At 41.0% G+C, this 13,997-nt stretch overlaps 1 protein-coding gene across 2 annotated transcripts in view; it reads right to left on the bottom strand.

Moving 5' to 3' along the window:
- Positions 1–6,630: 6,630 nt before the first annotated feature.
- The window catches only part of ZNF565 (zinc finger protein 565), a 33,022-nt gene continuing 25,655 nt past the window's right edge, over positions 6,631–13,997 (bottom strand). For both annotated transcript variants that reach the window (XM_047793105.1, XM_047793103.1), the window contains one exon: positions 6,631–8,424. In XM_047793105.1, coding sequence (XP_047649061.1) covers positions 7,154–8,424 — 1,271 coding nt within the window. In that variant the 3' untranslated portion in view covers positions 6,631–7,153. The remainder of the gene's footprint in view (positions 8,425–13,997) is intronic.

The raw sequence follows: 13,997 nt of genomic DNA on the forward strand, positions 1-13,997 counted from the left end.
TTAATCATATCTGCAAGGTCCCTTTTGCCAGATAAGATTCTAGATTTTAGGGATTAAGATGTGGCCATCTTTTTTTTTTTTTTTTTTCCGGCTTTTTAGGGCCACACCCGCAGCATATGGAGGTTCCCAGGGTAGGGATTGAATTGGAGCTACAGCTGCTGGCTTACACCACAGCCACAGCAACATAGGATCCGAGCCACGTCTTTGACCTATGCCACAGCTCATGGCAATGCCGGATCCTTAACCCCGTGAGCAAGGCCAGGGATCGAACATGCTACCTCATGGTTCCTAGTTGCATTCATTTCCATTGTGCCACGACGGGGAACTCTGTGATTAATTTTCATACTGTGTGCCATCTGGATAATCTTTCAGAAGAGTTTGGTGAACTCTAATATTCCTTTTTTTTTTTTTTTAAAGTAATGTCATGTTTACAAACACTAATGTTTGGTGCCTAAAAGGGACTTTAATATTCCTTTGTTTTTTGGAAGTAATCTGCTTATGAACACCCGTCTTTACCTTAGTATCAGAAACTAGAAGAACAGTGGTTACCCTGCAGCTCGGTGTTATTTTTGTGGCTGCAGAGCATCCTTCTCTTTCACTTCAGATGAGCGCAAAGAGTGACCCTGTCCCCTCTCATTTCATCGCATCGTAGGAAATAATGTGCTTTGAGGATGAGCTGCAAGTGGCTTAGGTAGTACGTGGAGGGCCCAGCTGGATCTGGTGAGCTGAGTGGGTTTGAGCCTAAGGGGGAGGCTTAGAGCTCGGTCAGGGAGCCTGGCCCCTATTCCTTAAGTGAGCAAAGACTACTGATGTGACATATTTGCTTTTAGATCCAGATTTCCAGGGGCAGATAGGAGATGATGAGGGCTGAGTTAAGGGAATAATTAAAATGATAACAATAATAAAAAAAATCACTGATTATACTACATAATAATTAGCACTGAGTAATTATAAATAGTAACAAGTTCATTAATTCATAAACAGGGAACATGTATAAGTATTAATGTATATAAATAATTATTAAATACTTGGTAATGACAATAATTAGTCATCATTGGAGTTCCCGCCATGGCTCAGTGGTTAATGAATCCGACTAGGAACCAGGAGGTTTTGGGTTCGATCCCTGGGCTTGCTCAGTGGGTTAAGGATCTGGCGTTGCCGTGAGCTGTGGTGTAGGTCGCAGATGTGGCTCGGATCTAGTATTGCTGTGGCTCTGATTCGGCCCCTAGCCTGGGAACCTCCATATGCTGCAGGAGCAGCCCTAGAGAAAAGGCAAAAAGACAATAAATAAATAAATAAACAAAATAAAATAATTAGTTGTCACTCTAGTTGTGCCCTCCCTCCCATTCCTAATCTCCCTTTTTCTTTCCTAATTGAGAATGAGTGTTATTTATTTATTTAATTTATCCATGCATTCATTCACTGGCCATACCCACAGAATGTAGAATGCCTGGGCCAGGGACTGAACCCACGCCACAGCAGTGACCCAAGCCATAGCAGTTATAACACTGGATCCTTAACCACTAGGCCACCAGGGAACTCCTAGCGTGCCCTTTCTTCACCTTGATGTGTAACACCTTCCAACACAGTACAAAATCTACCCATTAAGTGGGCCTCTCTTCCCTCACTGGAACCCAACCTCCCTGAAGGTGGGCTTTTTTGTCTGTTTTTTTCACTGCTATATTTTCAGTGCCTAGAATGGTGCCTAGCATATGGTAGGTGCTCAATAAATACTGTTGAACCAAACTGAAATACAAGTAAATGTATTCTTGGAGTTCCCGTTGTGGCTTAGAGGTAATGAACCCAACTAGTATGTGTGAGGACACGGGTTCGATCCCTGGCCTCTCTTGGTGGATGGGTTGGGCATCTGGCGTTGCTGTGAGCTGTGGTGTAGGCCAGCAGCTGCAGCTCAGATTTGAATCCTAGCCTGGAAACTTCCATATGCTTCAGGTATGCCCCCCCCTCCCCCCGCCAAAAGTAAATGTATTCAACCTTTACTATGTTCCAGGCGTGTTCTAGGCATATTAATATTTATATCCACACACAAAAATTACACAAATTATGAAACTGGTTCAAGGCCACTTGGCAAGTAAACTAGCAGGACTTGAATTTGGCCTCTGGAATCCTGGCTCCCTAAAGTACCTCTTTATGGTACTTAGGAAAGGGGTGTGTGTGCTCCAGAAATGTCCTAGTGGTAGAAGCAGAAGAGATTTCCAAATAATCAGGGACGGGGAGGCCAAGGGATGGTTCCTGAGTGTCTGCCCTGGGGAACTGAATGGGCACTGAAGGGCCATTTGCTGACGAGAAAGAACAGAGTTAGAAGAACTTATTTGTATGACTGGGAATAGCTCAGTTTAGGTATGCTTGCAATTATTTAAGTAACTCTGAGTTGTGTAATATCAAAATTTTGCGGCCCTAAAAAAGAAAAAGAAAAAAAAATAAATAAAAATAAAAGGCAAAGTACTCCAATGCAGAAGGAAAAAACCCAAAAACCAAAAAACACAGCTTAAACGGATTTAAACATACTGAATATGCTTTACATACACCGCACCCTCCTACCAAACTTCCCGGTTACCATGACAGAATGCTAGGGAAACCAATTCACTATTTTGAAAACCAACAGAGAGCAAGAAAGAAGCATGTCCCCTGGCTTTCCTTATTGTAACCTGGTAACCAAACAGTAGTCGAAGTTTTTCTTCACATAAATAATCTAGCTCATAAAGGAAGAAGAAATAATGTATCATTATTTTGCAATCCCTAATAAATTAATAGATTTACCAACTGAATATCAAAGGCTGCTACCATCATAAAAAGAAACATACCTAAATATTATGTCTCTCAATATTAACCACCTATAAGTAGTCTTAACAGCAACAAGAAAGATGGAGCCTCAATCTGGTCATGCCTCTAGATACCAACTACCAACTTAAAGGAACAAGGATAGAGAAGCAGGTTAAACTACACATTGGGATGAGCCAACAAAAAACAAGCTCTGAGAAACTCTCCAAGGCAAACAAACTAGTTTCATTACAAAATAAATTGCAAGAGGAACAAAAAAAAGATGAAGGAGGGAGTTGCCATGGTAGCTCAGCAGAAATGAGCCCGACTAGTATCCATGAGGATGAAGGTTCGATATCTGGTCTCGCTCAGTGGGTTGAGGATCTGGTGTTGCCTTGAGCTGTGGTATAGGTCGCAGATGTGGCTCGGACCTGGTGTTGCTGTGGCTGTGGTCTAGGCTGGCAGCTACAGCTCTGATTCAACCCCTAGTCTGGGAACCTCCATATGCTACTGGTGAGGCCCTAGGGGGGGGGAAAAAAAGTGAAAGAGGAGTTCCCATTGTGGCTCAGCAGAAATGAACCCAACTAGTATTCATGAGGACACAAGTTGGATCCCTGGCCTTGCTCGGTGGGTTAAGGATCCAGCATTGCCGTGAGCTGTGGTGTAGGTTGCAGATGTGGCTTGGTCCTGAGGTGCTGTGGCTCTGGCATAGGCTGGCAGCTACAGCTCTGATTCAATCCCTAGCCTGGGAACCTCCATATACCACAAGTGGGGCCCTAAAAAGACCAAAAAAAAAAAAAATGAAGGAGAATGCATAGATTGAGACTTAAGAAACAACCATTAACTGCAATTTGTGGACATTATTTAGATCCTGATAACTTTGACGTTTATGAAATAATTAGAAATTGGAACATTGGCTATAATAAGGCAGCATTGTCAATTTTTTTAAGGCATGAAAATCTTTTCTAAAGTTGTGATATATTTTAGAGACACATGTTATAATTTTTACAGATGAAACATGTATCTGGGATTTATTTCAAAAATAACATGGAGTTGTGGGAGTGGGTCAAAATACAGACAAAACAAGCCTGGACGCGAGCTGATGAGGATTGAAGCTGGTCATGGGGGCACTGCGGTGTATTATAATAGTCTGTGAGGATAGAGAGTTTAAAAGAGTATAAACATCTTTTTGATGTTTGCTAGTTAAAAAAGTATATACATTTTGATCTAACGTTTCCACTTTCAGAAATTTATCTTAAAAATATATCACACATATACAAAATAATGTATGTGCAAGGATATTTATTATAGGATTATTGGAAGGAGCAAAAAATAATTAAAACTAAATGGATAAGATTAAATTATGAAACACATAGAATATTATGCAGCTGTTAAAAAAGAATAAGGCTGCTACATATGTATTTATGTCTAATCTTCAGTGTATGAATAAGCAAAAATAGCCATGTATAGAAACTTCCTACCATTTTTATTTTTATAAAGAGTGTTAAGTGTATGTCAACACTTAAGCAAACAGAGAAATCAGGAAGTATACACAAGAATTTGATAACAGTGATTGTTACAGGAAGAATGTGTAGCAAAAGGTGTGGAGATTCACTTATGCCTGTATACAAAAACTGAACTTTTTTTTTTTTTTTTGTCTTTTTGCTATTTCTTGGGTCGCTCCCGCGGCATATGGAGGTTCCCAGGCTAGGGGTCGAATCGGAGCTGTAGCCACCGGCCTACACCAGAGCCATAGCAACGCGGGATCTGAGCCGTGTCTGCAACCTACAACACAGCTCACGTTAACGCCGGATCGTTAACCCACTTAGCAAGGGCAGGGACCGAACCCGCCGGATTCGTTAACCACTGCGCCACGACGGGAACTCCAAAAACTGAACTTTAAAACTTTTATCCTGTGCCTGTGTTTTCACAATTCAGAGTGATCACTTTGAATGTCATAGTTTTCAGTCCCTCCAATTACACATCCTAATCATTAAGACGCTTAGAGAAAAATGACATACTGAATACTGCTTTCTAACCCTTTGTAGGCAGTGGCAAATGCAGAAAATTAGGTGCTGTTTACTGAACCCCAGGATGACTGAGAATGGATGGCATCACAGTGAAATAGGTCCTCTGCCCCAGACACTGCCTGGCTTCCTAAGATACATTTTTAAAGACACCTCAGATTCCTTCAAAGGCCTGATCCAGATGTCCCTAGAGTTGGATCGAGGCTCTTGTCCCATCACTGTCATATCCTGGAATTACATCAAAATTCTGAAAACACATTTAATCTGTAATAGGTGCAATTCCAGGCATTCCACCTAAAATTAACTTTAATAGACTGGATTAAAGTAGCTGAGATTTTCTTTATAGTTATCTTCACAAATGGTGCTATCTACAATTTGTTCTTTCTGGAGCTATCTTTGTTGAGTTTTTTATTTTATTTTTTAAATTATTTATTTATTTTTTTGATCATTTTAGGGCCGCATCTGCAGCACATGGAGGTTCCCAGGCCAGTTGCCCACCTACACCACAGCCACAGACACAGCAATGCAGGATCCGAGCCACATCTGTGACCAACACCACAGCTCACAGGGACACGGGATCTCCGACCCATGGGGTGAGGCCAGAGATGGAATCTATGTTCTCATGGATACCAGTCGGGTTCATTAACTGCTGAGCCATGACAGGAACTCCATTTTGAGTTTTTTAAATCATAACTTTATTTAGCCTTGAAAAATAAATTGGCAAGCTTCTCTCAGGGATTATCTGTCCCTTAAGAGTTTTTGGAGGTTAAACCATTTTCTTTAAAGCGTCAGAGTTTTGATGACTTTTTATGTCCTTCCACAATCATTGATTGCTCAGAAATCCTACATCTTCTTGAACCAATTTTGTTGTTTTTGTAAAAATCCATTCTCTCTAGATTTCCCTGTTTCTGCTTTTTTAGGGCTGCATCCATGGCATATGGAAGTTTCCAGGGTAGGGGTTCAGTCGGAGCTGCAGCTGCTGGCCTATACCACAGCCACAGCAACGTAGGATCCAAGCCGCATCTTCAATGTATACCACAGCTCACGGCAAGGCCGGATCCTTAACTCACTGAGCAAGGCCAGGGATTGAACCTGCATCCTCATGGATACCAGTCCGAACCACGACAGGAACTCCCTCTCTCTAAATTCCTAAATATATTAGTATAAAGTCATGCCTAGTAGCTATTAAAATAAAAGTCCACCCCTTCCTCATTCATAATGTTAAATGTGTTTTTCCTGTATTAGAGTTGTCAATTGTCTATTATACTGTTAAATACCCTTCAGATTAAGTCTACTACTGTTTTTGGTTTTATTAAATTTTTAATTTTTTTAAAAAATAATCATTCTTACTGTTGGGTTCATGTGGTAACTTGTCTTAACTTTTTTAGGGTTGACTCTTCATGCATTTACGTATTTATTTTGTAACTGGCAATGAGTAGGTGCTGGAGATCGACATTTGGAGAACAAAGGCCCCTACCTTCAATCCTTCGGTTCTGACAGGTGTGCAGCTTCAGCTACACTGAACTGGTCTTGATAGGTAGAGTCTACTGTCATCCATTTCTAGTTTGTAATTTTAGTTTTGATTCTCTTGAAATGACATGTTTGGAGGTTTAGATTTCTAAATGGGCAGATTTCTTTCTACTACTCTTCTGTGAATTTCTCATCTTCAAAATTTACAACCTTATAAATGAAGATCTTCTCATGACAATTACACTTTACTATTTTTTCAGAGTGTGTTATCCTGACGAGTGGTTATGAAGGCTTTTTGACATGTGATACATTCGTTAGGTCCTCTTCTTACATGAACTCCTTAACAGTAATACTGTTATTAATTAATGACAATATTTATTGAGCATAGGCTTTACAAAAATATCAGGCAGTCCTCACAAAAACTCAATTAGGTAGGTATATAATTATCACCGCTTAAAAGCAAGTAAACTGAGGAACAGAGACATTGCATAATTTGCCCAATGTCATACAGTCAGCAGTTGGTGGAAGTGAGATAATGTTAAGGTATATGGCAAAAGGCACAGTCACAAAATATTTTAATAGGGTCATTTTCTATTAGGAATTCTCAGAAGTTTAACATATTTTAAGTAACAGGAGGCTTTTCTACATTCAAATTAAATTGTTTTCACTATAAGCTCTTTGATGCTTAGCTAACAGTGAGTGTGAGGCAAAAAGAATTCCCACGTTTATTGAATTTTCTTCTGATATGAGTCACCTGATGTTCCATAAGGGAGATGACAAATGAAGGTTCTCTGACAATAATCACACTATGCATCTAATATTGGGTCAGGCATGAATTCCAGAAAAAGGCTTTCCTACATCCCTAACATCCAGAGTCTCTAGCCAGTATGAATTCTATAGTGTTCAATGAGCTGTGAGCCAAGAATAAAGGCCTGCCCACATTCTCTACATTCATAAGGTTTAATACCAGGATGAATCCTTTGATGTTCAGTAAGTTGTGAACTACGAATAAAGGCCATTCCACATTCTCTACACTGATAGGGTTTCTCACAAGTATGAATTCGCTGATGATGAGTCAGCTGGGAAACACGAATAAAGGCCTTCCCACATTCCTTACATTCGTAAGGTTTATCACCTGTATGAATTCTTTGATGTTGAATAAGGTATGAACTACGACTAAAGGCCTTCCCACAGTCCTTACACTCATAGGGCCTGTCACCAGTATGAACTCTCTGATGTCGCGTTAGCTGTGCATGCTGTCTGAAGGCCTTTCCGCATTCCTTACACTCGTAGGGTTTCTCCCCAGAATGAATCCTTTGATGTCGAGTAACTTCTGAGCTATGAATAAAGCCCTTGCCACATTCCTTGCATTCATAGGGTTTCTCCCCAGTATGAATTCTCTGGTGTACAGTAAGTTGTGAATGTTGTCTAAAGGCTTTCCCACATTCTTTACACTGATAGGGTCTAGCCCCTGTATGAATTCTCCGATGAACAGTAAGTTGTGAGCCACGTATAAAAGCCTTGCCACAGTCTTTACATACATAGGGTTTCTCACCTGTGTGAGTCCTATGATGCAGAATAAGTTGTGAATGCTGCCTAAAGGTCTTTCCACATTCTTTGCATTCATAGGGTTTGACACCAGTATGGAGTCTCTGATGTAGAATAAGTTCTGAAGTGCGACCAAAGGCCTTCCCACATTCCTTACAGTCATAAGGTTTCTCACCTGTATGAATTCTTTGATGTTGAACAAGGTGTGAGGTCCGACTGAAGGCCTTCCCACAGTCCTTACATTCAAAGGGCTTTTCACCAGTATGAGTTTTCTGATGTTGAATAAGGTGTGAGCTGCGGCTAAAGGCTTTCCCACATTCATTACAGTCTATCAGTTTCTCGACAGTCTCATCGCTGGGATATAGGGTGAGGGATGGATGATGCTCAAAAGTGGGCATGTTTCCATAGGTGATTTTCACTTCCTTGAAATAGCACTCATGATTTGCTTGCTGTTTTGCAAACTGGCCTTTGTATTCCCAGTCATCTCTAAAACCGGAGCCTTCAAAATCGTGGCATTTAAGGCTTTTCATTAGGTCCCAACTGAATGACTCTACTTCAAAGATATCTTTTTGTAGAAATTTCTCACACCTGGACTCCCAGTCTGGGGGGGGGGAAAAGATAAATACAACTTGTAAAGATTCTATAGTAACACCAGAGAGAAAATGAAAATCATAACCATAATAGATGAACTGTTTATCTGTCTCAAATATTGCTGTGCAATTTCTAAAAAGCACATTAAAGCACAAACATGATGCCAGAAAAGAACAAGAAAAAAATTAAGCCAGTGGTTCTCAATTTTGTTAGAGATCAGAATTATCCAGGAAGCCTTGTAACAAAAGAAATGTCCAAGAACCACCCCACACTGAGTCAAAATCTGTATGAGACATGGCCAAGGCATGTGTGTGTGTGCATGTGTGTACATTATCCATCTATCTTAAACTCAATGAATTTTATTATATGTGTAGTTGTACAACCATCATCACAACCCAGTTTCACATTTCTATCCTAAACCCTTAGCCCATCCCTCCCCCCCAACCTGTCGCCTTTGGTAACCATAAGTTTTTCAATGTCCGTGAGTCAATTTCCATTTTGCAAAGAAGTTCATTGTATCCTTTTTTGTTTTATTTTAATTTATTATTATTATTATTTGTCTTTCTGCCTTTTCTAGGGCCGCTTCTTGTGGCATATGGAGGTTCCCAGGCTAGGGGTTGAATCGGAGCTACAACTGCTGGCCTACGCCACAGCCACAGCAACGCGGGGTCCAAGCTGCGTCTGCAACCTGCACCACAGCTCACGGCAACACCAGATCCTTAACCCACTGAGCAAGGCCAGGGATCAAACCCACAACGTCATGGTTCCTAGTCAGATTCATTAACCACTGAGCCATGCCGGGAACTCCCCATTTAATGATTTTATAATGTACAATTTTAAAGAGTACATTCCTGGTGTTATGCAGTCATTGCCACCCTCTAGTTCTAGAACACTTATCATCCCAAATAGAAACGCTGTGCCTGTTAGGCAGCCGTTCCCCATTCCCTCCATCCCCTGCAATCACTAACAGCAGAGAGCCAGTAATTCTGAATTCTGTCTCTATGAATTTCCCTGTTCAGGGCATTTCATATAAATAAGGCATACACACACACACACATTTAGGGCTGCACTTGTGTCATATGGAAGTTCCCAGGTTAAAGGTTGAATCAGAGCTGCAGCTGCCATCCTACACCACAGCCACAGCAATGAGGGATCCAAGCCATGTATGCAACCTACATCACAACGCATGGGAACACCGGATACTTAACCCACTGAGCAGGGCCAGAGATCAAACCCACATGCTCATGGATACTAGCTGGGTTCTTAACCCGCTGAGCCATAACAGGAACTCCTTGGCTTCTATATTTTTATAACACTTTCTATCACATTATGCTGAGGCCAGGCAAAATGAGAATCTCTACTTAAACTTTTTTGCAGCCTCGCCAGCACACTTAGAACAGATTCCAGTTTCAACACCATGGCTCACAGGTTATTGGCAAAGCAGATCCCTACTTGTCTTTGCTGTCACTCTGTTGCTCTATCTTCAACCAAGGACAGTGCTTCTTCATATAGAGGATTCTCCCCTTTCCTCCCTAGGTAACAGGCCTCCTTTGAGCCTCTAGAATAAATCTAAGTCTTCTCTGTCTTGTATCTTCATCAGATTCTTCTCTATCAGGAACCCTGTCCTGGGCTCTTTATATGGCTGCTTTTCTCTTCAAGTCTCAGATAGATTAAAACTCACATTTTCAAAAAAGCTCTCAGCGTGAAAACCCTAAGCATATACTTTGATCTCTCTCACAACTTGTGTCCTACTGTCATAATACTTTTTATCAGCTGTACTTGGAGTTTCATTTGCTTACTCATCTGTTGATTTGTGTGGTTTCTTATCTCCCCAAAGGCAGAGATAAAGCCTCTTTCACTAGCCATTGTCACCAAATCCTAGCACATAGTAGGCTTTTAATAATGGATTGTTTGATGAATAAATATTAGGTTCTAGGGACAAGAGAAAGGCCAGAAATAGGCTAAAATTTATATGGAAATTGAATTTATTATAAAGGTGTTAACTCAAAAGGGAAAAGAGTAGTTTTTATAATAAATAATGTTGGGAGCTCCCGTCGTGGCACAGTGGTTAACAAATCCGACTAGGAACCATGAGGTTTTGGGTTCAATTCCTGGCCTTGCTCAGTGGGTTAAGGACCCGGCGTTGCCTGAGCTGTGGTGTAGGTTGCAGACGCAGCTTGGATCCTGCGTTGCTGTGGCTGTGGTGTAGGCTGGCGGCTACAGTTCCAATTAGACCCCTAGCCTGGGAACCTCCATATGCTGTAGGAGCAGCCCCAGAAAAGGCAAAAAGACCAAAAAAAAAAAAATGTTGGAACAACTAAATCATCATTTGGAAGAAGATAACATTAGATTCATATGTTATACCACTATATAGCAGAATAAACTGCAAATACAGTTTTAACGTTAATAGAAGGAAATGTGGTAGCTTACCTTATAGAATATAGGGAAACATTCTAACAATGCAACCGTGACTCAAAATCCAAAAGAATCAAAAGAAAAGACTGATAGGAGTTCCCTTGTGGCACAGTGGGTTAAGGATTGGCATTGTCACTGCAGTGGCTCAGGTCACTGCCGTGGTGGAGGTTCAGTCCCTAAACTTACACATGAACAAAAACCACCAAAAGCAAAGTCAAAAGATAAATGACAGGGAAAATATTTGAAACTTCTATCATGGATAACAGGAAGATCTTCATAATTTATAAAAGGCTCTTAAAAATTAAGACATGGGGAGTTCCCGTCATGGCGCAGTGGTTAACGAATCCGACTAGGAACCATGAGGTTGCGGGTTCGGTCCCTGCCCTTGCTCAGTGGGTTAACGATCCGGCGTTGCCGTGAGCTGTGGTGTAGGTTGCAGACGCGGTTCGGATCTTGTGTTGCTGTGGCTCTGGCGTAGGCTGGTGGCTACAGCTCCGATTGGACCCCTAGCCTGGGAACCTCCATATGCCACGGGAGCAGCCCAAGAAATAGCAAAAAGACAAAAAAAAAAATTAAGACATGGGTTCAAAGAGTTAAACATAAATTACCAGCTGATCTAACAATTTCATTCCTAGGTATATACCCCAAAGAAGTGAAAACAGGGACTTAGATACTTGTGCACCAACACTCAGAGCAGCATTATTTACAACAGCCAAGAGGGAGAAAGAACCCAAATATCCATCAACAGAGGAATGAATAAACAAAATGAATGGACTGTTATTCAGCCTCAAAAAGGAATTAAATTCTGACAAATGCTACAACACGCATGAACCTTGAAGATATGATGCTAAAAGTAAAATAAGCCAGATACAAACACTGGCTTATTTGCCTGCCTACATTTACACGAGGTACCCAGAACTGTCAAATTCACTGAGACAGAAAGTAGAAGAGAAGTCGGGGGCGGGGGGAGGGTGGTGGGGATGGGCAGTCACTGTTTACCGGGTACAGAATGTCTGTTTGGGATGATGACTAAGTTCTGGAAATGGACAGGGATGATGGCTGCACACCATTATGAATGTAATTAATGCCACTGAATTTGTACATTGCAAAACGGTCAAACTGGTAAATTTTATGTAATATTACAATTTTCAAAAATCTTATTTAACAAGCTTCCCCCCTCCCTCTCCCCCAGAATCATAAGGACTTAGAAAACAAACCAACCAAATATTCTGTGAATGATCATACTTGTTACAGAATAAACAGTAATGGGTTTACTAGGGATAAAATACAGAATTTCAGTGGAGTCATACTATATGCACTTTTTTTTTTTTTTCTTTTTAGGGCTGTACTCCCAACATATGGATGTTCCCAGGCTAGGGGGTCAAATTAGAGCTGTAGCCACCAGCCTAAGCCACAGCAACGCAGGATCCAAGCTGGTCTTCGACCTATACCACAGCTCAGGGCAACACTGGATCCTTAACCCACTGAGCAAGGCGGGGGGTCGAACCTGAGTCCTTATGGATGCTAGTCAGATTTGTTAATCATTGAGCCACGACGGGAACTCCTATATACACTTTTAATTAATGCAAATTCAACAACCTCTCTTCAAAAAATCGTATACAGAGTGGCGGGTCAAATAATGACCTCTCCAAGATGTCCACGTCCTAATCCCTGGAACTTGTGAATGTACTGTTTACCCAAGAAGGGGGAAGTAAAGGTGGAGATGAAATTAAGGTGGCTACTCAGCTGATCAGGAGGTGGGGGGGGTAATCCTGGAGTACTTGGGTGGGTCCAGTGTAGTCATGGGAGTCCTTAAAAGTGAAAGAGGGAGTCAGGAGAAGCAGAATCAGAAAGGGGGAAGTAAAGAAGCCACTGCTGGCTCTGAGGATGGAAGGGGGCTGTGATCCAGGAAATGGAGATGGCCTCTTGGAGCTGGACAAGGCAAGAAAACTGATTCTCACCTGGAGCCTCCAGAAACAAACACAGCTCTTTGGGACGCCTTGATTTTGGCCCAATGAGATGCATTTTGGATCTTTAATCTCCAGGACTGTGAGAAAATAAATTTGTGTTGTTTTAAACCATTAAGTTTGTGGCAGTCCATTACAGAGGTTGTAGGAAACAAATATACACAGAAAGGAAAAACAGTAATTTAATGTATCAGACCTTTTCAATCTCAACCCTGGAGTCCACTCCTCCAAGGAAATGTAAGTCTAAGCGAAGTATAAAGGGAAGCCAGAAAGCTGGTTGGTGGTTTTCAACCCTTGAAGTACTGATGTTTTGGTGATTAAGGCTGGTTTCAGTACAAGGCAAGTAGAATTTTGATTATATATATTTTTCTCCTCAAAAAAGGACTTTCAACTGCATCTCTAAATCAGGGGTTGTCAAACTTTTTCTTTAAAATGCCAGATAAGGAGTTCTCCTGTGGCGCAGCAGGTTGAGGATTTGGTATTGTCACTGCTGTGGCGCAGGTTTGATCCCTGGCCTGGGAACTTCCCATGCTGTGCGTGAAGCAAAAAAAAAAAAAAAAAAAAGCCAGATAGTCAATATTTTAGGCTTTCTGGTTTAAGAGGCGAAAATGAGGATATTATTCAGGCACTTATATGACAAGAGATAAAACAAACTGCTATAAATTTTTTATTGACATCATTCAAAATATAATAAGAAATGAGTATAATTTTTTTTTGGAATACAGGTCTACGAAGGAGAAGAAGAGAATCCTTTTTCTGGAGGAGGTAACACATCACTTAAGTGGAGTTCAAGGTTAGTGTTCTCTAGCATTAGAATTGATGGCAAATGTTTATCTGTTAGTGCTGATCTGTAATATGATTTTATGTATTTCACTTATGGAACTGTCTCATATAGATAGTACTGCCAAATACTGATATAAATCCACAAGCATATAATTTTAATTATGCATATGCATCCCTTAGAAGGCGTTTACAGAACAGGCTCAAGAGGCTCATGGGCCATGTAAAAACGGGGAGCAGGACAGATCTGGCCCACAGGTGACTAGATGACTGATACACAGCATTATTGTTAATGAAGAATAATGCATATTATACCTTTATAAAGTATTTTAAAAATAATGAAAGAATGAAGCAAACGTTCCAGATCACCAAAACAAAATCAGAGTGCGGTGAATCCAGGCAGAGGTTAATGAACTTTTCC

The sequence above is a fragment of the Phacochoerus africanus genome, chromosome 8 (assembly GCF_016906955.1).
Source record: "Phacochoerus africanus isolate WHEZ1 chromosome 8, ROS_Pafr_v1, whole genome shotgun sequence".
In the NCBI taxonomy this organism is placed as follows: domain Eukaryota; kingdom Metazoa; phylum Chordata; class Mammalia; order Artiodactyla; family Suidae; genus Phacochoerus; species Phacochoerus africanus.